Here is a 21,420-nt window from a genome sequence, read left to right as displayed (position 1 = left end):
ACCTAATTTGTTCCACCTCTGTTACTTGTTGCTGAGACTGTCAAACTCTCCCAAAAGCATAAACAATTAGCCAAGTACTACATGTAGACACGAGATGCAACATGTGTGTGCCATATGCACACACTTCTTTGAAATACGGAAATGGGTGGCATCAGAAGAAACATCTTCGAATCCTTTCTCCAGAGTCCTAGAGAAATTGTGTCAACCGGCGATCATGTCGCATAGCTTCGTTTGGACCATCAGAAATCCTAGCTTCATTTGCAAGGACGGGCCGCCGGCCTTGAGAAGGATGTCAGCTGGAAAATTGAAGCACCAACCAGTATTCAGTGAACCAACTTGGCGTTGGTCATCTTCTTCGCGCTCCTTATGGGTGCAACTTGGAGCATGACAAATACAATTTGTCAACTCGTTATGCATTCTACTCACAATTCGCTATGCTTTAGATGGAATCTATATCTCCCGTTTGTCTAGCTGCTAGTTACATTTGTACAATTCAGCACATGTGTTTATTATGCCATGTTTTAATACAAATATGCATGCTTGTGTTCCAGCCACTATATATATAGATATGTGGCACCTCCGTGATATTGCCACCCAATATGGTCTTCCAAACCTACGACAACTTCATCCTTCTCGACTGACAGCTCTGACACGTTGCTCCAACCGAAATCCCAGATGGAATAGCCTGATCTAAGGGCGGTTCACCAGATTCGGAAATGAGGGATGCCCCCCTGATATGCAAATATAGGATGTTAATAGGGCATGGAAAGCTCGAATTGAAACAATGGCGCATTTCCTTACTACTAGGAAAAAACCACAACCTTGTCGAGAAAAGGAACAGAACGGAACACACATATTTCCTTTTTCTTTTTTGCGGGGTAACACACATATTTCCTCTTTCTTTTTTGCGGGGTAACACACATATTTCCTTAACATAGAGAAACCTCACAGAAGTTATTTACAGCGAATAAACGTGGTACAGATCAAAAAATTAGCCTAACCTAGTGACCTCAATCACTGTAAAAAGTTTTCTCTCCACAGCCCCACTCCTCAGCTCCACTCAAGCCACGCAGGGACAACAGCCATGTCGCACCGATACTCCGATGAGATCCCTTGCCACGTCGGTGATGATGCCGCCCAGTATGTTCTTCTCCAGATCCCTCACGACGTCGCCCTTCTCCAACGGCAGCTCCCACACGCGGTTCCACCCGAAATCCCACGTCGAGTTGGCGTCGGGGTGGTCATTCTGAATGTCACTCTCAAGTATCCTGCGCAGATTTTCGGCCGCGCGATTGTCGCCGTGCTGCTGAGTTCTCTTGCGCTTGGACATGTCCAGGCTCTCAACGTCACCGTCCAGCTCTCTGACGAGATCGTCAAGGTAACGCAGCCTCAGGTTGGCGGTGCGCGCCACGCTGACCTCCTCCATGGCCTCGCTCCGTTTGCCTTTCCTTCTGGTCACCTCCCGGGCAACGTCGGAGAGGAGATCGCTGCCCTTGTCCGACCAGTTCGGCGCGCCGTCGTCGTCCATGAAACTGACGGGAGCATCGACTCTGACGATCGCCTTTGCGGTTTCAAGCAAGTACCGATCCTTCACCAGCAGTCTCATGAGCAGGAGCTGGTTCTCTGTCAAAGAATCGCATGTAATGACATGCGTCTTCTGGTCCTGCAATTTTTCAGAACTGATGGACGCTGTGGTATGATCGTCGGAGCCTGCAATAAAAGCATATGGTGCTCCGTTCAATGGCTTTCTGAACAGAGTGAAAATTTCTTCAGTTTACTACTACAGGACAGGACATCAAGAACATGCGTACCTTCAGTTAGTTGCTCTCTCACTATCATTTGTTGCTGCTGTTCTTCCTCCTCGGTAAATGCTTCCGGTGTCACTATCGTTTGTTGTTCTTGTTCTTGTTGTTGCTGCTGTTGTTCTTCCTCGGAAAATGTTTCAGGCATTTGTGTAGCCTCACTAGGTGTGTTGTTGATCGATTCATCCTGCATTTTACACCAATTTGCACGCTTCATTAGAATGATAACAAAATTTTGCACACACGCAGACTGTTTGAGCAGGGTGCCTAGTTTGGACAAACTTACGTTTGTCTCAGGAATCGCACTCTGATCCAATAACTTCAAATCCTCGGTTAGTTGCTCTTTCACTATCATTTGTTGCTGCTGCTGTTGATGTTGTTCTTCCTCGGTGAATGTTTCAGGTATCTGTGTACTCTCACTAGGTGTGGGGTTGATCCTTTCATCCTGCATTTTACACAGAATTCCATTCTTCATTAGAACGATAATAAAATGTGCGCACGGAGCGTGTTTAAGCAGGGTACCTAGTTTGGAAAACTTACATTTATCTCAGCAATTGCACTCTGATCCAAGAACTTCAAATCCTCGCTTGCCTGCATAACAACAGTCTGTACAGGAATTGTAGGAGTAGGATCACAACTTCCTTCAGTTACTTCCTGCAAAGGTTGGTCCAAGGAAGCTTCTCCAGCTGTGCTGCTATCTCTCACTACTATTGCCAATGGCTCTGACAAACCGTCTTCACCATGTGTGCTATCTGCTGGTTTGCCAGATCCTTCAGTTTTATTCTGTGCAGGTTGGTCCAAGGAAGCTGCTCCAGCTGCGGTGCCACTTCTCACTACCATTGCCAATGGTTCCGACATACCGTCTTCGCCGCGTACACTATCTGCTGGTTTGGTAGAACTGATAGTATCATTCTTTTTTGCATGTTCTTCACTCTCCTGTTGTGTGTGTGTCACTACAGTATACTCAGGCTTCTTTTTCATATGCCCTGCTTCTGGCATCGGTGACTTCTTCTTGTTTTCCAACTTCCGACTAGGCGTTTCGCTCTGCATTTCCCGACGATTCTGCGGTTTCCTCGGCTTGCTTTGTCTGTCTACATGTTTACTTTGTCCTTGATATTTGACCTGATCTGTCTTCCCATTCTTCCCTGCAGCCTTGGCTTCTGCACTGGCAAGGTTCTCCTTGTTAACCTTCTCCCTCGCCTTCCTCGATTTTGCCTCGCCGTCTCTCCCCAGCAACCGTCTCATGCCCGTGGCCTGCTTCTTTTCAACTTCTGCACTCTTGACCTGAGCAGTGTGCTTCTCCTCCTTGACAGGCCTGTTGTCTGAATTCTTCCTGAATCTTTTCAGAAAATCCATCCTCTTGCCCGAGTCGGCGCGGCACCCGACGTCGACAGAGTTCTGCAGTTTGATTTCTTCGGCAGCCGTCTTGTCCTCATGGATGATCCTCTCATCAGCTACCTGTTTTTCATCGGCTCCTCTCTCTGCTGCCACCATCTTTCTCAGCACTTCTCTCATGGTTAGCCTTCCTTGCCTGCTATTATTACCAGGTGCAGGGTGTGATGAACTGTTTGACAGTGCAGCAGCACCCATTTCAGACTCTCCAAAGTTTGTCAGGCTGTTCTTCCACTCCCCTGCCAACACAATCTTGTGCTGACCCTTCTCTGAAGCTATGATCCGTATCGGCAATTTGCGGTTCATCGCATCTGCTTTGATCTCCATTCTTGGCACAGCTCCAGGTTTCACAAACCTCTCCGTCCCCTTGCGCTCTGCGACGGTCTTCGTTGTCGTCGACGTCGACGAAGGCAGATTCTCCAGCCCCATCAGCTTGGCGATCACACTCGGCATCCTCACCTTCGAGCCATCCTTTTCACCTTCAGAAGCACTGTTGATCTTGGAACCGCTTGAACCAGACTGAATGAGTGAGCTGCTGTCTGTACTCTGATGGCTCTGAAATTTGTCGTGGACAACCATCTGCATGGAAGCATGTTTGGCCTGCTCGGCATCTGAATCCTCGTCAACGATCTCCTCGATCCTCGCGGAGCGCGTCGCCGGCGAGCTCTTGCGGTTCTCCTTGCCCTTGAGCCCGCTCCCCGACCCTTCCATGTACCTGGAGGCGTCCTGGAGCATGACCAGCATGCTCAGCGCCTCCTCCATGTCCATGGACCCTCTGAAGAGCTTCTTCCGGGCCTCGTCGTCGGGCCTCCTCCTCCCGCCCGAGGAGTAGGCCGCCATGAGCATGTCGTTCAGGTCCTGCACCCCGACCGCCACCTCGCCGGCGTGCGTGCCTGTACCTCCTCCGGAAGGCGGCGGCGGCAGGAGGTAGCCGCCGCCGCCGCCCGGACGGGCCGTGTCCGGCTGCCGGAAGAAGACGGAGCCGTTGCGCGCCACGACCTCCATGTTCCGGAGCTTCCCGCCGTCGCTGAGCGCGAGGGCCAGCGCGGCCATCTGCACGTCGACGCTGCTCGCGACGACGGCATGCTCCGTCTTGCGGTCCCCTGCGCTGCCTCCTTGGAACGGAACGATGGCGCGCGCGTCGGCGTCGGCGGCGACAGGGCGCCCTCGCCGTGGCCTGGCGGCGCTGGCGACGGCATTGCTGGTGCTGGGCTGTTGCTGGTGCTGCGAGCGCAGTGGAGGTCAATTGGTTACGACAGTATAGAAGACTTGGAGCGCAGATGCATCAAGATTTTGGGTTGGAGCTTGTGCTCTGCTTACTGATGATCTCGGTGCCGTCGTTGCTTCTGGTCTAGTCGATCGAGGGGCAGCTGCTGCCTGCTGCGGCCTCTGGCTTGGAGACGGTTTCTGAGAATTTGAGCAAGCATCTGCAACAGACATCAAATTCAGCACCATCAGGATTAAAACTTACTGCACCCAAACATGATTTCTACAGGGTCTTTTCAATGAGTACCAGTATCATCAGTTCATCGTGGTCACTACCTGAACAAGAACTGGGTGCAAAGGAAATGCAAGACCAGAGTGCGAAGCAAACACACCGACGGAAAACATAACATACCCCGAGACGCGGCGGCGGCACTCGACGGCGAGCCCGAGAAGCCGAGCCTCTCGCGGCGTCGGCGGAGGTCGTGCAGCATCTTCTGGGCGAAGTCGGAGCCGAGGTCAGGCACCCTGGCGCCGGCGGCCATCCCTCACCTCACCTGTCCGCCACCAAACAGCACGCCCACCCGCCCTGCCCCGCGCCGCACCATGAAACAAACCACCGGCCGGGGAAAGAAGGTTAGGTGCGGCGCCTGAAAAACACAATGCCGCCCGCAGAGTTCTTTCTTTTCGTCGGGTTGGTGCGTCGCCCCGCGTGCTTGAGCGTGAGAGAGCGCCCAGGCGGCAAGGCCTCTCGTTTTCCCCAACCTCTTTTCCCCGGCTTTCTTGAGGAATGGGTCAGTCAGAGAGGTGAGTGAGGTGGGGCGTCTCGTCCGTCCGGGGAGCAGAGGTGCGGCCGCGGTGGACGGACGCTTTCAGGCGGTGGTGAGAGCACACCCAGGATTGATTGCCGTGGAAGTTACATGCGTATGATGCCTCTGGCCTCTTCTGTCCGGTTTGGTTTTGGTTTGCATCTCTAGTTCACCCACATTCCAAGCAAACTACCACCCAAAAGCAGAGGAGTGTCCATCCATCTATCTGCCGCATTTGGGAATAATCACCCATAATCTCTGCCTTTGGCTTTTGATTAGTAGGTGGTAGTGGGGGTGGTTAGGTTAATGCCTTCCTTTCTGACCATGATTCTGTGCAAAACTTAAAAGGGGTTCTGGTTGTGACATTGACAAAAATTAAAAAGACGGTGGGATTTTAAATAAGGTGGTACTACTAATTAATGTGCTTTTAAAGAAAGAATGTGCTGATATTTACTACTACTACCAAAGGTTTTAAGGAGAGAAGAAGATGGTTGATTGAGGTTCGGGTTGTGCAGAGCTAAACATGGCGTTCTCAGTACTGCGCAAGGCTTGGAAAGATGCTCACGTCTTGGGGCTGTACTGTACTACTACTACTGAACTCCCTCCTGCACCATTGGTTTTGCCTGCCGTTAGGATGGTGATGATGATTAAGAGACGGTTATGCTACACCATCTCCGGTATTAAGGGCCTACAGCGACCACCTTAAATACAGTACCGTTTATCAGAATATACTCCGCCCGTGCCCATACTATGATAGTCATCGATTGTACACCTAGCTAGTAGTGGTCAAACATTTCTAATTTTGGCCATGATATATACTCCCTCTGTAAACTACTTTAGTGATCTAAACACTCGTATACTGTAAGTTTACAGAGGGAGTATGTACAAAGCTTATCAAGATTGGTCAAATAAAAATCACAAAATATATTGCATGGCTATGTATCTCTTTACTAACAAATTCGTACTCCCTCTGTCCGAAAAAACTTGTCTCTCAAATGGATGTATCTAGCACTAACTTTGGTGCTAGATACATCCATTTGAGAGACAAGCTTTTTTGAACAGAGGGAGTACTCAAAAAGGGTCAACATCATCAATATCTAAAACATCATATCAGAGATAGTACTACAAAACACTAGTCACAATACAACAAGTTTGAGCTGAGCTCCACACTTTTTTTCCCTGTCCTGGAATTTGTGTGGTTTTACAATTATAAAACACTAGCTACAAGTATAAAAGGAACAGGGCAGGCCATGCATCATACCAGCACAAACTGTACAAAAATGAAGATCCAGCTCTAGATGGCATTTCGAAACAAGATGGATAGTGGTGACCAACACAAACCTAAAAGCCATCAAAAGTTCGAGAAAAAGGCTCAAAGTAAACCATATGACACACATAACAGGCCACCTAATCAGGTTCCCTCTGCACAACTAGTCATGACTTGCAACAGTTCTTAGGTGCAACATCACCCTCAAGACTAAACACTGCACTTGCCGGTCACCTAAAGTTCCTTCATCAATACATTTTAATTCAGAAAGAACCATCTAATGCTCACAGCAACATCAAGCGACTCGACCCGACTCGACTCTTTATTTATTTTTTTACTATACATATACATACTCGCATTTACATACCTCAAAGGGACAAAAATGGTTCGCAGTGCACACAAGCTGCAGGAGGGGAGAACACAAGGCCTCGCTCATCTATCACTAGCATGGGCAGGAAGATGGGCAGTCAGTTTCCTATATACTTGTGGGAAGCGTTGGCCATCAGGGCAGTCGCCGCCTGAAGTTCCTGCTGGTGCCTTGGTATGTCCGGACCAGCAGGCCGACACCCAACCCGACGCCCACGCATATGCCGAGGCCAATCCCGACTCCAACCCGCACGCCAGCATTAAACCATGAAAGCTCACCATCCTCGCCCTCTAGAAAGTCCTGCCTCGAGTACAAGCTGTTATAGTCCATGTCCACGTCTGACTCAGACTTGGGATCATAGAATTCTGATACCTGAAACGGGAGGTGGGAAAGGAAATAATACTGTCAATTATCCCATCAAATTTGGACTTGGTGTTCAACAGAGATGGCAGCAGATAACTGAATATTCACATTCTAACATAGTCCTCTTTGGAATCTCAATTGCAGTTTCCTTGAATGAGAAACATGTTTGGTATTGTTCATACAAAATAACAAGTGAAAATGACTTTATGCTAGTCAAGCAAGATAAAATAAAGGGCAGGCATAAATCAACAGCCAGAAGTTGGTCATGAGCCCAAATGAATACTTGTGTGATGGCACCAAGAGAACTGCCACATAAGCATAAATCTGGGCAGCAGTCCCAGTCAACCAAACCAATGGAATTTGTACTGGAAAAAAATTACCAGTCTGCTTTTCATTCTTATGGTCTTACTATGCTGTGTCGCTAAGGTTCTGCGTGCTGTACAATTCACCCATTTAGTTAGAATTCAAGCATTTGGCAGTCGGCACATGTACTTGAGAATGCCAAAGTAGGGCATCTAACAGCTACAACGTAAAGAGTGAAGTTACTCTAGCCAGGATAACCTGAGTCAAAATATAAACTTCATGCTATATGTAGGATCAATATGGATAATTTGGCTTGTGGGGTAACCAAGGAAACTGAAAACTGTTGTAATGAATGGTATATCCATGAGTCTACAACTTATGCCATGAGGTAGCAACCTTAAAACCCTCTATCCAGTATCCATAGGTACGTATAGTGATTTTGAGTTAAAAGTAGACAACAGTGGCATCTCTATAAAAACTGCAATTGAGATTCCATGGGTAATGATCTGAACTGATGGACTTGAGCACTGAAAATTCTCAACGTGAACATGCCTTAAGGTACAGTACTACAGTATCAATCAGGTGCCTAAGTTCCTAGTTCAGATGTTCAGTTTCACCTACAGTTCATTCTGAACAAGAAGTTTCATCGTGGGATATGTATTGACTAGTTACTGTTACCAGGTCCTATATTTTCTCCTAGTCATCCTCATAAAAGAATAATTAAGCAGCAGGTCAGAAGCAAGATTCAGAAAGAGAAGATTGAACTTGCACAACATGCTGCAATCCGTATCATGTGCAAGCCATGTATATAGTGGGTTGCTTGGCAATAGCATCAATGTCAGAAATGGGTCAAAATATGTTGGTATTAATTTAGTACCACCAACATAAGAACGCATATATACATAGGTAAATAGGAGCCTATTTATCCTGCTGAAGTTAAAATTTGATTGTGCACACCACTTGCAAGAATATAAAAAATGGTACATTCAATATAGCTAAATGGGCTATATAAGCAAGAGGTCGGGGTAGACCAAACTTGACATGGGAGGAGTCCGTGAAGAGAGATTTGAAGGACTGGAATATCACCAAAAAACTAGCCATGGACAGGGGTGCGTGGAAGTTAGCTATCCATGTGCCAGAACTATGAGTTGGTTTCGAGATCTTATGAGTTACAGCTCTGGCCTACCCCAACTTGTTTTGAACTAAAGGCTTTGTTGTTGTTGTTGTTGTTGTTGTTGTTGTTGCTGTCGTTGTTGTTGGCTATATAAGCAAGAGATTTGCCCAGAGAGGATACATTTCAACTGATGGTTGTCATAGCGAATATGCCATGGGCACGTCACCATTGTGCTAGAAAAATGCCGATTAAGCTAAAACAGTCCAGCACCCCTCCCAATATGTTTTAAGCGCGGGTGATCATACAATGTTATATTAAAGGGACAGACACGAGAAAGAAAATAACATGAAAGGAACTCTCAATAATGGAAATATGTGGATACATAGTGAAGTACCTTCAAAGAGTCCCCGTGTGAGTTTTCTGTATGTAGTTCAGTTGCTTCATTCTCAGGGATAGAATCCAGCTTCAGTTTCATCTGGGACTTCCTCCGTGATATAAACTGGACCGTCTTGGTTAATATAATTGGCGTGCCAGAGAAAGTGCCAGCGACATAAACCTCGACAACAGGATGCGCAGAGTCTGGGCCCGTGGACATCTTCCCCTTCAAGAAACCACTAGACGATGCCGACGAATGGCACTTGATATTCCACTTCTTGCTGCTGCTCTTCGGTTCCCCGACCACTCCGTTGGCATTGCATAACTCCAGGTCTCCGGTGAGCAAGAGATCGTTCTTATCAAACACCTGAAACCTCACGCTCCCCGTCATCCTTATGCTATCCGTGCTCACGTACGTGGCTTCCTCGGTCTTCTTGTCGATCCTGTCCCTCCTGAGGGACGACGAGACGAACTCGGTGTGCATGCTGCTCCGCCGCCCGTTGACCTCGATGACCGTGTCGGGGGACAGCGGGATGTGGTTGAGCGTGAGATGGTCCGGCGCGGACTCGTCCATCACGCAGTTGCTGACCCTCACGTAGAACACCTTGAGGTCCAGCCAGGGCGAGGACCTCGACGCGTAGAGCGGGTGCATGATGATCTTCCTGGCAGCCTCAAAAGCCACCCCGTCGCCCATCTTGATTTATTACTGTACCGCCACGACGACGATACGAACTACAGCACCGCAGGAGTTCCAATTCCACTACCTGTACAAGATAAATTTCAGGTTAGTAAAGAGTTGGGTTTAAGTGACGTGATCTTAAGAAATTCTATCTAACACCCTAATTTTAGCATGAACACCAGATCAATTTTATTGCACAGAACATCGAACATCAATTCGATTGACTGCAAGCACCAGGGGCTACCAGGAAATTTGGAAATCAAACCGCCAATCGCGAGTAGCGCGCAACCCGGCAAACAAAATCCGCGACGAACCACCCCAGGCAGAAAATTTCTAATTCGATTGCTAACGGCAGAGGGGGGAAAAAAAGACATGACGAGCAGGTTAGGGTTCGTCACCAGCAAAAGGAATCAATCCCTGGGCGCGCGGGCTCCGGGCGGATCTCCGCCGCGCACCAGGCCAGCGGAGCCGAGGAGGAGGAATCCGGCCGGCCGCGAGAGGAGAATCCCGTGGAGCTTCGGCGGAAGGAGGCCTGGTGGGGAGAGATCGCGAGAGAGGGAAGAAAAGGAAGGAGGATAAGCACTGGCGGTCTCAGGAGGAGGGGGGCGAGGGGTGTATTTCCGATGTTTTCAAGGTCGTTTTTGCGCGGAAGGATGTGGGTGGAGTGGAAATATTTCTTCTCGACTTCTTTTTGTAAAATAGTTCTTCTCGAGTTCTAGTTGCACATCTTTCTGACCGTTTGACTAGGTTTTCCGTGTTTTTTTTTCCTTCGTTCCAAATTGCCATCTCTCCTCTTTCTTTTGGAAGAAACTTTCGACTTATTCATCTTCGATCATCGCGGTACAACGAAACTAAACATAATAAAAATCACGCATGGTTCGTAGACCATCTAGCGACGACTACAAGCGCTGAAGCGAGCCGAACGTATTGCCGCCATCGCTCCTCCCTCATCGAAGCATGGTAGATTGTCGGAAAGTCGTTGTCCTAAGGCCCCATAGGACCAGCGCACCAGAACACCAACCGCCGCTGAAGAGTAGCGTAAATCGGAAGGATTCAACCTAAAGACACACGAACATAAATGAACGATGAGCAAGTCCGAGCAAATCCACCGTAGACATACCTCCACACGCCCAACGACAATTCTATATGCACCAGCGGGACGGAGGCTGGGCGGGGAGAACATTATTTCACCTTCAGGGAGCCATCGCCATCTCTCGCCTTTCTAAGTAGAATACGAACCCTAACAAAAACTCAAAGAACGTCTAAGAATGGAGCCTTCCCGGCGATATGGGTCGGGATCCACCGCGCCCCCATGGCTCAGGCCACCAGAGACAAGGTGAACCGTCGCCGGCGACGGCGGGAGGCAGAGAAACCTTAAATTGTCATCTTTCACATTGCGGTTTTTGCAACTAGGCTATGCACAAGAATTTTGTGGCTTGAAAGTAAATGTGAAATTCCATTCTTTTTGCCTTACTATGTCTAGCAAGGCCATTTTTGGAAAATATCCAGACCTTTTGGTTTATCATAAATAAAAAACACATTAAAACATAATAAAAATTACTCAGGGTTCTCGGACACTGAACAACTATTGCCGAAGTCAGAACAAGCCATCGACGCACCGATGTCGCTGCTCTTCATTCGAAGCCGCTCCTACCTTGTCAATAACACCCGGAAAGTCTTCTGAACAAGCCCTTAAGTACCAGCGCCCGAAGCCATCTTGAATTGATCTTCGTCAATCTAAAGTCTTACACGCTTGGTACCTCAGAGGTGCTCATGTCCCTCAAGAGTGATGACCCATAGCAACGATATTTTCATGGTGTTAACATGATTCCCTCGCTTCGGGTCAGAAATAAGGTGAATTCATACTGCTTTTTCATGTCAAAAAACAATATGATAAAATCAAGTGATCCCAAACAAAGGAGTTTTGTATGTACATGAACATGAGAGAAAAATTGTACACTAGATTAGTTAATAAAACGGCAGTGAGTTCCCCCAAAAAAAAAAGAAGCTGAAGTGAGAAACTTCTCATTAGCTTTTTGTTATGTCGACTTCTCATTAACTGATTATCACATTTCACCTAAAAACCCCTGGACCATCTTCGGAAAGAAAAAACACTTGACCTTATCCATTTCACAATGTATGCGGGCCCATGCGATCGGATCAGCTACAGGGAGATGTATGCACAGCTGCCCCCAAACCACGGACGGCCACACGTGGCTCCCACATCAGTCCAAGGCCGGGCGGGCGCGAGTTGGTTCATTCATCTCGACCCCTCGCAAAAATATCTCTGTCGCTTTCTCCGTCCACGGCCAGGTTAATTTAATCGAGGCCGCCCAAGTTGATTCGAGGCTCTCGGCAGCTCACGTCGGCAAGCCACCAGATCCAACGTACCTGTCAGCATAAAAGATCCGGGCTTGTCTTCTTGTTCGTAGCACAGTAATCAATCAATCGTCAGGCTGTGGCCGCAGCCAGCAGGTGTGTGCGGTGCAGGCGAAGTTTCTGCTAATCTCGAGAGCGTGAGCCTGGTAGTCTTGGTTTGGTGAGATGAGGTCGTGCTACTACCTTTTTATTTTATTTTTTGAACTGTGCGCCCATGGAAGTATTTTGGGCTCTATTTTATTTTAGCGTTTGGGCTATGTTATGTCACATCATTTCCGATCCTCGAACCGTCCGCATATGTCTTTGCCATCCAAGAGGGAGGTGTATCGGTCCGGTCACACTTTTTCTCACAAATTAGAAGCAAAGTTTGGAGACTTTGTAGGAGTCCGAGCAACAGTTACGTAGGACTCCGACAACCCCGGCCCACTAAATCTCCCTCCCGGTCTCATTTTCTTTCAATCCACCCATTGTTCCACTTGCTTTGCATTTGCACCCTACTCCTCTAACGCCGTTACTGTACCTCTCCACCCACCATCCTGACATTGCCGGACCTCCGCAACCAGCACCGACGCGCCCGCTCACAGTTTACGACAGCGCCTTCCACACAGGACCCATCCGTATAGGCACACACCCCCTTCGACGACGTCCATGGTGGACACCACGCCCCTTAGGTGTTCGGTCAAATGTCATTGAGCTTTATTTTCGAACATCCTGTCGTTTTTTATAATACAAAGGATGGAGGGGTACTCGACCATGGAGGATGAGTTGTTGTGCGATGCGTGGTTGGCCGTATTCGCGAATTTCGTATGCAGGAAACGAAAGGTGTTTTCTGGCCGCTCGTGCATGATCATACCACCGTCATACGACATGCACATCATCCAACAATGTAAATGTGAAATTATCGTATCACTGGTACACCATCCATACCACCGTCACCAAGTTTTATGATCCGGTTGCTCGGCTGGAGGCAAGGTGGCCATTGCGCGCGGCAGCTGAGGAGATCATAGGTTTTGCTTCTTCTTGTCCAACTTGTTGATTGAATCATTCATTCACTCAATGTTGTTCTACACATTCTATAGCCCGTACACGCTGCCGTGATGTACCACATAATAGAGGGACGGCCATTTACATACACTGTTGGATGAAGCTGAAGGAGCAGTATGTGTGGGACGACATGATTCGTTTATGAAAAACTTGTTGTACACCCGGTTAATCTCATTGAATTTAAATTATTGTTGTACTGGAGTTATTTGCATGCTATGTAAGGATGATTTGTCCTATTTTTTATCCGAACTTTAATGAAATCCGCCGTGTTTGATGAATTTCCTCCGGTTTAGTTTAATAGCGGTTTGAAATGCATGCGTTTAGCGTTGGATGGCCGGTTCCCGCATCGGTGTCGTGGACTGGTCCACCTGTTCACGGACGGATGCGGGGAAAAATTTGCGGGTCAGTGTTGAAGATGCCTTAAACTAGTACTCACTCTGTTTTGAACTGTTTATAGGCCAGTTTTTTTTTTACAGGAAAATATGCTAATATCTACTCCCTCCGTTTCTGAATATTTGTCTTTCTAGAGATTTCAGTAAGTGACTACATACGGAGCAAAATGAGTGAATCTACACTCTAAAATATGTCTATATACATCCGTATGTGGTAGTCCATTTGAAATCTCTAAAAGGACAAATATTTAGGAACGGAGGGGTACAACATTAAATATGCATAGTATGAAAATATATCTTACAGTTACTTGTATATTTTTCTGCAAACTCGGTCAAACTTAAAGAAGTTTGGCTTAGCACAAACATAGAACTTCAAACATCTTGAAACGGAGAAAGTACAAGCAAGGCATAGGTATAGGACCATTCATTCCATTATCTTGTTTGAACTCGTGAGTTGCCTCGTCCGCAAGCAAAATGAAAGACGGAGCAGATTGCATCCGACTGCTATTCTGGAGTGCACACGCTGTCGAGCACAATACACCATGTGGTGCAACCAAATCGCACGCAACCTGTCGTGTGATGCAAAAAAATTCAAACCATCAGGCAACCAGAGGGGCTCGTCGTGGCGGCACTGGCACGCGGGGGTCAACGGGGACAAGTTCCTTCCGGTTCACAGGTGATAAAACATCCGAGTCATGTTTTGATCGACATGGCGCAGACAAAATTCATCGGAAGGACAGAGCTGCATATACAACATGTGGACAGCAAGCAAAGCCGCACACGTTATTACATCAGAACTTTGCCTCATTTTGACATCGCCAAGACTATGTACATTACATAGAGAGCACCACACGGCTCCCCTTCTTAGAGTTGATAACCAGCAAATGATGCGTCTAGAAGAGAAACATGACAGCAGATAAGGGAGAGACTAATCAGTAATCACAACTAAAGCGCGGCAGGCACGACTTAACTGCACATCACATTCCACTTGTAAACCCTGACGGCAATAGCCAACAACAATACTTAGTGATAATCAACATAGAACCAGTAAAATAGGACCAAATCATGCTGCAACAAACAATTCCCCTCCTACTTTGAAGGACTGGTCATATGCAGGCATGAAGAAAAAACATTGCTTTTTTTTTGGCGGGAAAGAAGAAAAAGCATTGCTGATATTCCAGGGAGTAGCAGCGTACACCTAACACAAAAGAATGGCACATACATGACCAGCTATAGTGCCTTTTCTCGAATTTCAGGTACAGTATTGGGCAAAACACAAAAAATGCCTGCTTATTATTGCTGTACAACAGACAGGTTGTGAGGCATCAGGGACGAGCTAATATGAGGATGGATGATCTGAGCAGAGGCAATCGTCCACCAACTGCCGGAGGTTGGGGTTCTCCAAGGCCGCCGCGACTCTCTCCTTGTCGTTCAGCTGTTTGTTTACTGTCAATTCAGCATGTTAACGTCATACATACCACTGTTCAAACGCAATTGTGCTATAGAGCTGCCGTTCTCGTTTTGCCGAGTTCAGCAGGTACAAAGTAAAAGGGGTGCATTGGATATTTTCACGGATAATACTGCCCCATGATGAGTTAGCCATGAGTTAGAATATCTGTCATCTTACGCACCTGATTCTTCATTAGCAAGAGATCCTGGAGCAACTTTTATGTCAATCTGCACATTCATACACAAGAAAGAAAGGAGTCATAGTACTACTGAATAAAATAATTCCATAAGAATCATCATGAAAGAGGGGCATTTTCTTTTGGTGGAGTTCGTTTGCATTATAGCTAGCTCGAAATCTTAACAGTGCTACTGAAGACAAACCATCTGAGTAGATAACTTGTAGATCCATGAATAGTATTCCACAGAAAATAAAAGTTTAAAAGAATCGAGATGATTTATGGTTCCTCTGAGGCAGATAAAAAACCCCATCATAAATGGTTCAGTAGGTTTATTAACACTCTTATAGATTGTAGGAGCTTCTACATGCACACAATTTACAGTGTATGGCTTGTGCTGCCTGTCTGCTTCTCTTGATACACACAATGTTTACGAATTTGCAAACATGCGCATGTGTATATGTGTGGCAAGTGTCTTGATGGATGAACAAACAATACGTTTGTAATAGTTAACGTCGTGACATTCCATCTATCCCATATTTCACCGAACAGAGACAGAGGAAAAGAAAAGTATTGCTAAATTGAACATGCATGTAAACTCTAAAACATTGGATAATGGCTGCTGATGGCACGTAAGCTACATAAAACATAATGTAATTTATAAAGCATCTCAACTAGTTAACTTAATCAGAACCCGATGAATATAGAAAGGGATCCATATAGAAACATGCTAAGCACCTTGAAATGCGGAGGAAAGTTTTGCATCAACTTAAGCCTGAGGCACAGGCCAATCACTGTGGCCATAGTGCAGTGTTGCACAGTTGGGGTGAAGGTTATCCTGCAAGCAATTGCAAGGTGTGAACAGGGACCCCCAAAAGTTTAAGCAGGATGCTAGCTCTTGACTGCTTGCATGAAACCAAAACAGATTTTGTATGAACAGACTGTACTCTACTGTACAATGAGGATGCTTCGTTTGCAACAAGTAAGTGCATTCTGAAGCTCGCAGATCCCGTATACAGAGTGAAGATAATATACAAGGATGAGCAACCTAATGGGAAACCAAATCCCAAGCAGCAAGCAGAGGCATACTTTTTTTTATTTTAATTTGTTTTTGATAAAAGCAGTGAGCGCTGCACTTGTGTATGCAGCGTGCTTTCAAGATCACGCTCTGAATCTCCACTGAGATATAAACGAGAAAGGATCATATATGGTAGCTCATCATCTGTGATAATAATCATCTTGTCACGGGCGTAAATCCAAATCTGGCTAGCCGGACTGCGTGAACCGGGCACGGGTTCTACATTTCCACTACAAAACCACAATGATTCTGGCTTCTAATACTGGAAGGGGCTGATGGGGGAACGGGTGCAGGACACTGCAGGAGTAGCAATGAACATTGGAAATTATCGGAAATTAACACCAAGTACTACCACCTCCTAGTCCCAGCCCCTGCTAATTTGGCAATTTGGTACCCTGACAATCAGAAGGAAACTTGAGCGGCACATTCTTGCAGGCATACGTACTGGATGTGGCCGAGCTTGTCGTCGACGGAGACGGACTCCTGGGAGAGCACGCTGAGCTGCTCCAGCGAGTAGGGGTGCTCCGGGTCCTTGATGTCCCGCACCGTATCTGCACGCACCCAAATCAGTCAGCTCCCCGTCGGTCGGTGAAGCCAATCCAATCAATGGAGGGAGGAGAAAACGAAAGAGGAAACCGAGTAGGGGATCCGGGCGCTTCCGTTACCGAAGACGTCGAGCGCGTCGAGCGCCGCGTGCGCGGGGTGGGCGGCGCGCTCCGGCCGCTCGTGCACCACCGGGTTCGCGTTGATCATCCCCACCGTCATCTCCTCCCCTTCCCCCTCCTCGGCGCGGCGCGGCGGTGCTCTGCCGTGCGACTTCGGTCGTCGGCCGAGAGAGAGAGAGAGCGCGACAAGAGGACAAAACTGTTGGCGAGCTAGCAGTTTCGGTTTGGGGAAAAAGTGGGGCGAGCGAGCGAGCCGGTTTTGCTAATCCGGTGGGCCGCGGCCCGCTGGCACGCACGCGGGAGCCCGCTGACTTTCCCGCGACATGCGAGATGCCGCCGCACTGGAGCTCCACGCCGGGGCGCCGCGGACGGCGCTCGCCGACCACTGCGCGCGCCTCCTGCGGCTGTGCGGCGCGGCCGCCAACCCGGGCGCCGGGCGCGCCGTCCACGCGCGCGCCGTCAAGGCCGGCCTCCTCGCCAGCGCCTACCTCTGCAACAACCTCCTCTCCTACTACGCCGCCGCCGGCGGCGGCCTCCGGGAGGCGCGGCGCCTGTTCGACGAGGTCCCCGCGGCGCAGCGGAACGTGTTCACCTGGAACTCGCTGCTGTCGACCTACGCCAAGTCGGGCCGCCTGGCCGACGCGCGCGCCGTGTTCGCGGAAATGCCCGAGCGCGACGCCGTGTCGTGGACCGTCATGGTCGTGGGGCTCAACCGCGCCCGCCGCTTCGGGGAGGCCGTCGAGGCGTTCCTGGACATGGTCGGGGACGGGCTGGCGCCGACGCAGTTCACGCTCACCAACGTGCTCTCGTCGTGCGCGGCCGCGGAGGCCGGCGGGGCCGGGCGGAGGGTGCACTCCTTCGTCGTCAAGCTCGGCCTGGGCGGCTGCGTGCCTGTGGCCAACTCGGTGCTCAACATGTACGGCAAGTGCGGGGACGCCGAGACGGCAAGGGCCGTGTTCGAACAGATGCCGGCGCGGAGCGTGTCGAGCTGGAACGCCATGGTGTCGCTCGACGCGCGTCTGGGGAGGATGGACCTTGCTTTGTCCTTGTTCGAGAGCATGCCGGACCGGACCATCGTCTCATGGAACGCGGTCATCACGGGGTACAACCAGAATGGGTTTGACGCCAAGGCACTGTGGTTCTTCTCGCGGATGCTGCGGGATTCTTCTTCCATGGTGCCGGATGAATTCACAATCACCAGTGTCCTGTCAGCTTGCGCCAACCTTCGCATGGTGAGCATTGGAAAGCAGGTGCATGCATACATCTTAAGGAGCGGAATGCCGTGCGTCGGTCAGGTCACCAATGCCCTCATCTCAATGTATGCCAAGTCCGGCAGCGTTGAGAATGCCAGGGGGGTGATGGACCAGGCAGTGGTGGCCGATCTGAATGTGATATCCTTCACCGCTCTCCTGGAAGGCTATGTCAAGCTTGGAGATATGAAGCGTGCAAGGGAGATCTTCGATATCATGAGCAACCGAGATGTCGTCGCCTGGACTGCGATGATCGTTGGCTACGAGCAGAATGGTTACAACGACGAGGCCATGGAGCTCTTCAGGTCAATGATCAGAAGCGGACCAGACCCAAACAGCTACACGCTCGCTGCTGTTCTTAGCGTGTGTGCGAGCCTGGCGTGCCTTAACTACGGCAAGCAGATCCACTGCAAGGCCATCAGATCACTGCAGGAGCAATCCAGCTCCGTCAGCAACGCCATCGTCACCATGTACGCGAGGTCAGGCAGCCTGCCATTGGCGAGGAGGGTGTTTGATCGGGTCCGCTGGCGCAAGGAGACGGTGACATGGACGTCGATGATCGTAGCCTTGGCGCAGCATGGCCTGGGAGGAGACGCCGTTGGCCTGTTTGAAGAAATGCTCCGCGTCGGCGTGAAGCCGGACCGAATAACCTATGTCGGCGTGCTCTCAGCGTGCACCCATGCTGGCTTTGTGGACCAAGGGAGGATGTACTACCAGCAGATGCAGGACAAGCATGGCATCGTGCCTGAGATGAGCCACTACGCGTGCATGGTCGACCTGCTCGCCCGTAGCGGCCTGCTCCCCGAAGCTCAGGAGTTTATCCGGCAAATGCCCGTGGAGCCCGACGCGATTGCCTGGGGGGCGCTGCTCTCGGCCTGCAGGGTCCACAAGGACGCGGACCTGGCGGAGCTGGCGGCGGAGAAGCTGCTGTCGATCGACCCCGGCAACAGCGGCGCCTACTCGGCGCTCTGCAACGTCTACGCCGCCTGCGGGAGGTGGGGCGACGCGGCCAAGGCCTGGAAGCGGAGGAAGGACGGAGGTGTGAGGAAAGAGACGGGGTTCAGCTGGACGCACGTGCGCGGCAGGGTCCACGTCTTCGGGGCAGATGACACCCTGCACCCACAGAGGGAGGCTGTCTACAGGATGGCTGCCAAGATGTGGCAGGATATCAAGAAGGCTGGCTTCGTGCCGGACCTCCAGTCGGTCCTGCACGACGTTGACGACGAGCTCAAGGAGGAGATGCTGAGCCGGCACAGCGAGAAGCTCGCCATCGCGTTCGGCCTCCTGGCCACGCCTGAGGGGACGACGCTGCGGGTCATGAAGAACCTGCGGGTGTGCAACGACTGCCACACGGCGATCAAGTTCATCTCCAAGGTCGCGGACAGGGAGATCATCCTGCGGGACGCCACGAGGTTCCACCATTTCAGGGATGGGTTATGTTCTTGCAAAGATTATTGGTAGAAGACCTTTTGATTCCCAAGGAAGGAGGAATGAATGCGTTGTTGGTTCATTCTTGCAGATCTAACCGCTCCAGAAGAAGGGGCGGGTCTATGGTTCATACATGTCAGCAGCACACTGCGGTATTCCAGATGGATCGCAACAAAGTCGCCTGGCCCATATTGGTTCCCGGCTAAAAACTTGGGAACTCATCAAGTGGGATTTGAGATCTCTGCTTGATGACTTTCATAACGGACAAATAGATATCTCTAGGCTTAGTTACCTTAATCCCAAAATGCAAGGATGCTAAATTCATACAAAAATTTAGACCCCCGTTTGTCTCATCAAGGTGAGTTTCAAAATTATTACAAAGTTCCTCATAGGCTGAATTGGTTGCTGGTGACGTGATTTCCCCTGCTTGGACAGCTTCTGTTAAGAAACAAATATGTGAAGAATCAATGCCTGTCCAGTGTTAAATCTAAGCCTGGTGAATGGTGATTCCCAGTTCTGGGCTGGGTTAGTTGCCAACAACAAAAAATTCTTTTTTATTTATGTAAACGCCATGTGGGTAATGGCAGAAACACACGGTTTTGGGATAGATTGGTGGATTGGTAATAGGCCATTAGTGCAATCCTATCCTCACCTGCATAGCATTTGCCTAACTAAATATGTTGGTGTTGCAGATGTTGTGAATACCGGATGGGACTATGTTAAATTTCAGGAACCTTGTGCAGGAACACACGTTGCTGATTGTGATGATACGGTTCAGTGGTCAATCGCTGCTAATGGGATGTTTTCTGTCAAATGTATGTAGAGAGCTTTAGGGGCGCACGAGTTCCTCTGGAAAGTCAAATGCCGATGAAAATCAAAGTCTTTCTGTGGAACAGCAGGACAATTTGCTGAACCGAGGATGGCATGTGGGTAATGGAATGCGCCTTTGGCTTTCGCCGAGTTCCTGGTGAGTGAACTCTTTGATTTCTGGCTCTCCAGATTTAAGACGCAGGAACCGAAACTGAGTGGGGTTGCTTGGGGTGGCGTCCATTTTGTGGACGATTTGGAAGTGCCCGGATAGTGCTTGCTTTGAGAATAAGATTCATGATCCTGAACCCTGATGTGCCGATTAATCTGGTTGGGCATTGGCTTAAATCATGGTTAATTTTGCAGATAAAACAGGTAAATCGCGAGGCGCTGCCCCAGGGAGTAAAGCTATTCGAGCAAATAGGGAGTAAAGCTATTCGAGCAAATAGCAAATGAATCTGGTTGGGCATTGGCTTAAATCATGGTTAATTTTGCAGATAAAACAGGTAAATCGCGAGGCGCTGCCCCAGGGAGTAAAGCTATTCGAGCAAATAGGGAGTAAAGCTATTCGAGCAAATAGCAAATGAATCTGGTTGGGCATTGGCTTAAATCATGGTTTATTTTGCAGATAAAACAGGTAAATCGCGAGGCGCTGCCCCAGGGAGTAAAGCTATTCGAGCAAATAGCAAATGAGGTGGCTGGCGCCCCGTTAGGATGATGATCACTGCTGGTTGACGCATTCTACTGGTGGGACATCACGAGGATGGAAGATTTAAATGCAGCCTCTCTTGTGTTTTGTTCACTTTCCTTGAAGTTTCATCGCGTCTGTGACAAGTGCTTTGCGTCCAGACCAGGGTTGTGGGGTTTGTTTTGCCGCGAAAGTGTTAAGACCCTTTCTTTTAGCTCAAGTGTTAAAACATTTGGTTTCACATGTACGTATGAAATCGGAGAGAAAGCTCTCTTTCTTCAGAAAATAAAAATAAAAATAATAATCCAGTGCACGATAAACCAGCCAAGTTACTGCTTACTTCAGGACCCCTTTATGTTAACAAAGCCAAAGTGTCTTCTAGAAAAACAT

General features: G+C 49.0%; 4 protein-coding genes across 5 annotated transcripts; 1 reads left to right on the top strand and 3 right to left on the bottom strand.

The window, feature by feature from the left end:
- Positions 1-839: 839 nt before the first annotated feature.
- On the bottom strand, positions 840-5,089 carry LOC109766014 (uncharacterized). Of its 2 annotated transcripts, XM_020324788.4 has the most exons (7): positions 4,813-5,089; positions 4,515-4,621; positions 3,294-4,418; positions 2,343-3,260; positions 2,089-2,247; positions 1,812-1,989; positions 840-1,710 (listed from the first exon to the last, which is right to left on the bottom strand). In XM_020324788.4, exons 1-7 carry the CDS (start codon positions 4,940-4,942, stop codon positions 1,061-1,063), a joined length of 3,267 nt encoding a protein of 1,088 aa, XP_020180377.1. In that variant the 5' UTR covers positions 4,943-5,089; the 3' UTR covers positions 840-1,060. The 2 variants fall into 2 exon arrangements, with proteins under 2 accessions (XP_020180377.1, XP_020180376.1); XM_020324787.4 differs by having other exon boundaries at positions 2,343-4,418.
- A 1,390-nt stretch (positions 5,090-6,479) lies between these two features.
- Positions 6,480-10,361, bottom strand: LOC109766016 (uncharacterized protein At1g01500). Its single transcript, XM_020324789.4, has 3 exons — positions 10,073-10,361; positions 9,015-9,759; positions 6,480-7,212 (listed from the first exon to the last, which is right to left on the bottom strand). Exons 2-3 carry the CDS (start codon positions 9,687-9,689, stop codon positions 6,976-6,978), a joined length of 912 nt encoding a protein of 303 aa, XP_020180378.1. The 5' UTR covers positions 9,690-9,759; positions 10,073-10,361; the 3' UTR covers positions 6,480-6,975.
- Positions 10,362-14,599: 4,238 nt separating this feature from the next.
- Positions 14,600-17,081, bottom strand: LOC109766018 (protein AE7-like 1). The gene is made up of 5 exons (XM_020324791.4): positions 16,858-17,081; positions 16,638-16,743; positions 15,853-15,952; positions 15,121-15,166; positions 14,600-14,935 (listed from the first exon to the last, which is right to left on the bottom strand). Exons 1-5 carry the CDS (start codon positions 16,955-16,957, stop codon positions 14,826-14,828), a joined length of 462 nt encoding a protein of 153 aa, XP_020180380.1. The 5' UTR covers positions 16,958-17,081; the 3' UTR covers positions 14,600-14,825.
- LOC109766017 (pentatricopeptide repeat-containing protein At2g22070) lies at positions 17,079-21,244 on the top strand. Its single transcript, XM_020324790.4, has one exon. The coding sequence runs from the start codon at positions 17,181-17,183 to the stop codon at positions 19,566-19,568; it is 2,388 nt and encodes a 795-aa protein (XP_020180379.1). The 5' UTR covers positions 17,079-17,180; the 3' UTR covers positions 19,569-21,244.
- Positions 21,245-21,420: the final 176 nt, after the last annotated feature.

This window comes from Aegilops tauschii, chromosome 5 (assembly GCF_002575655.3).
Source record: "Aegilops tauschii subsp. strangulata cultivar AL8/78 chromosome 5, Aet v6.0, whole genome shotgun sequence".
NCBI classification, from domain to species: domain Eukaryota; kingdom Viridiplantae; phylum Streptophyta; class Magnoliopsida; order Poales; family Poaceae; genus Aegilops; species Aegilops tauschii.
The sequence above is the reverse complement of the archived record's forward strand: the minus strand, read 5'-3'. Positions and strand labels throughout refer to the sequence as shown.

Bases quoted from the DNA above. Each gene is read 5' to 3' on its own strand.
- LOC109766014 (XM_020324787.4), bottom strand. From the start codon at position 4,942: ATGGCCGCCGGCGCCAGGGTGCCTGACCTCGGCTCCGACTTCGCCCAG. The intron at 4,622-4,812 runs GTATGTTATGTT...TGTCTGTTGCAG, and splicing joins TGCCGCCGCCGCGTCTCGGG to ATGCTTGCTCAAATTCTCAG. The intron at 1,711-1,811 runs GTACGCATGTTC...CTTTTATTGCAG, and splicing joins GAGAGAGCAACTAACTGAAG to GCTCCGACGATCATACCACA.
- LOC109766018 (XM_020324791.4), bottom strand. From the start codon at position 16,957: ATGACGGTGGGGATGATCAACGCGAACCCGGTGGTGCACGAGCGGCCG. The intron at 15,167-15,852 runs GTGCTTAGCATG...ATGAATGTGCAG, and splicing joins ACTTTCCTCCGCATTTCAAG to ATTGACATAAAAGTTGCTCC. The intron at 14,936-15,120 runs GTGCGTAAGATG...CTGAATTGACAG, and splicing joins TCTTGCTAATGAAGAATCAG to TAAACAAACAGCTGAACGAC.
- LOC109766016 (XM_020324789.4), bottom strand. From the start codon at position 9,689: ATGGGCGACGGGGTGGCTTTTGAGGCTGCCAGGAAGATCATCATGCAC. The intron at 7,213-9,014 runs GTACTTCACTAT...CTCCCGTTTCAG, and splicing joins CACACGGGGACTCTTTGAAG to GTATCAGAATTCTATGATCC.
- LOC109766017 (XM_020324790.4), top strand. From the start codon at position 17,181: ATGCGAGATGCCGCCGCACTGGAGCTCCACGCCGGGGCGCCGCGGACG.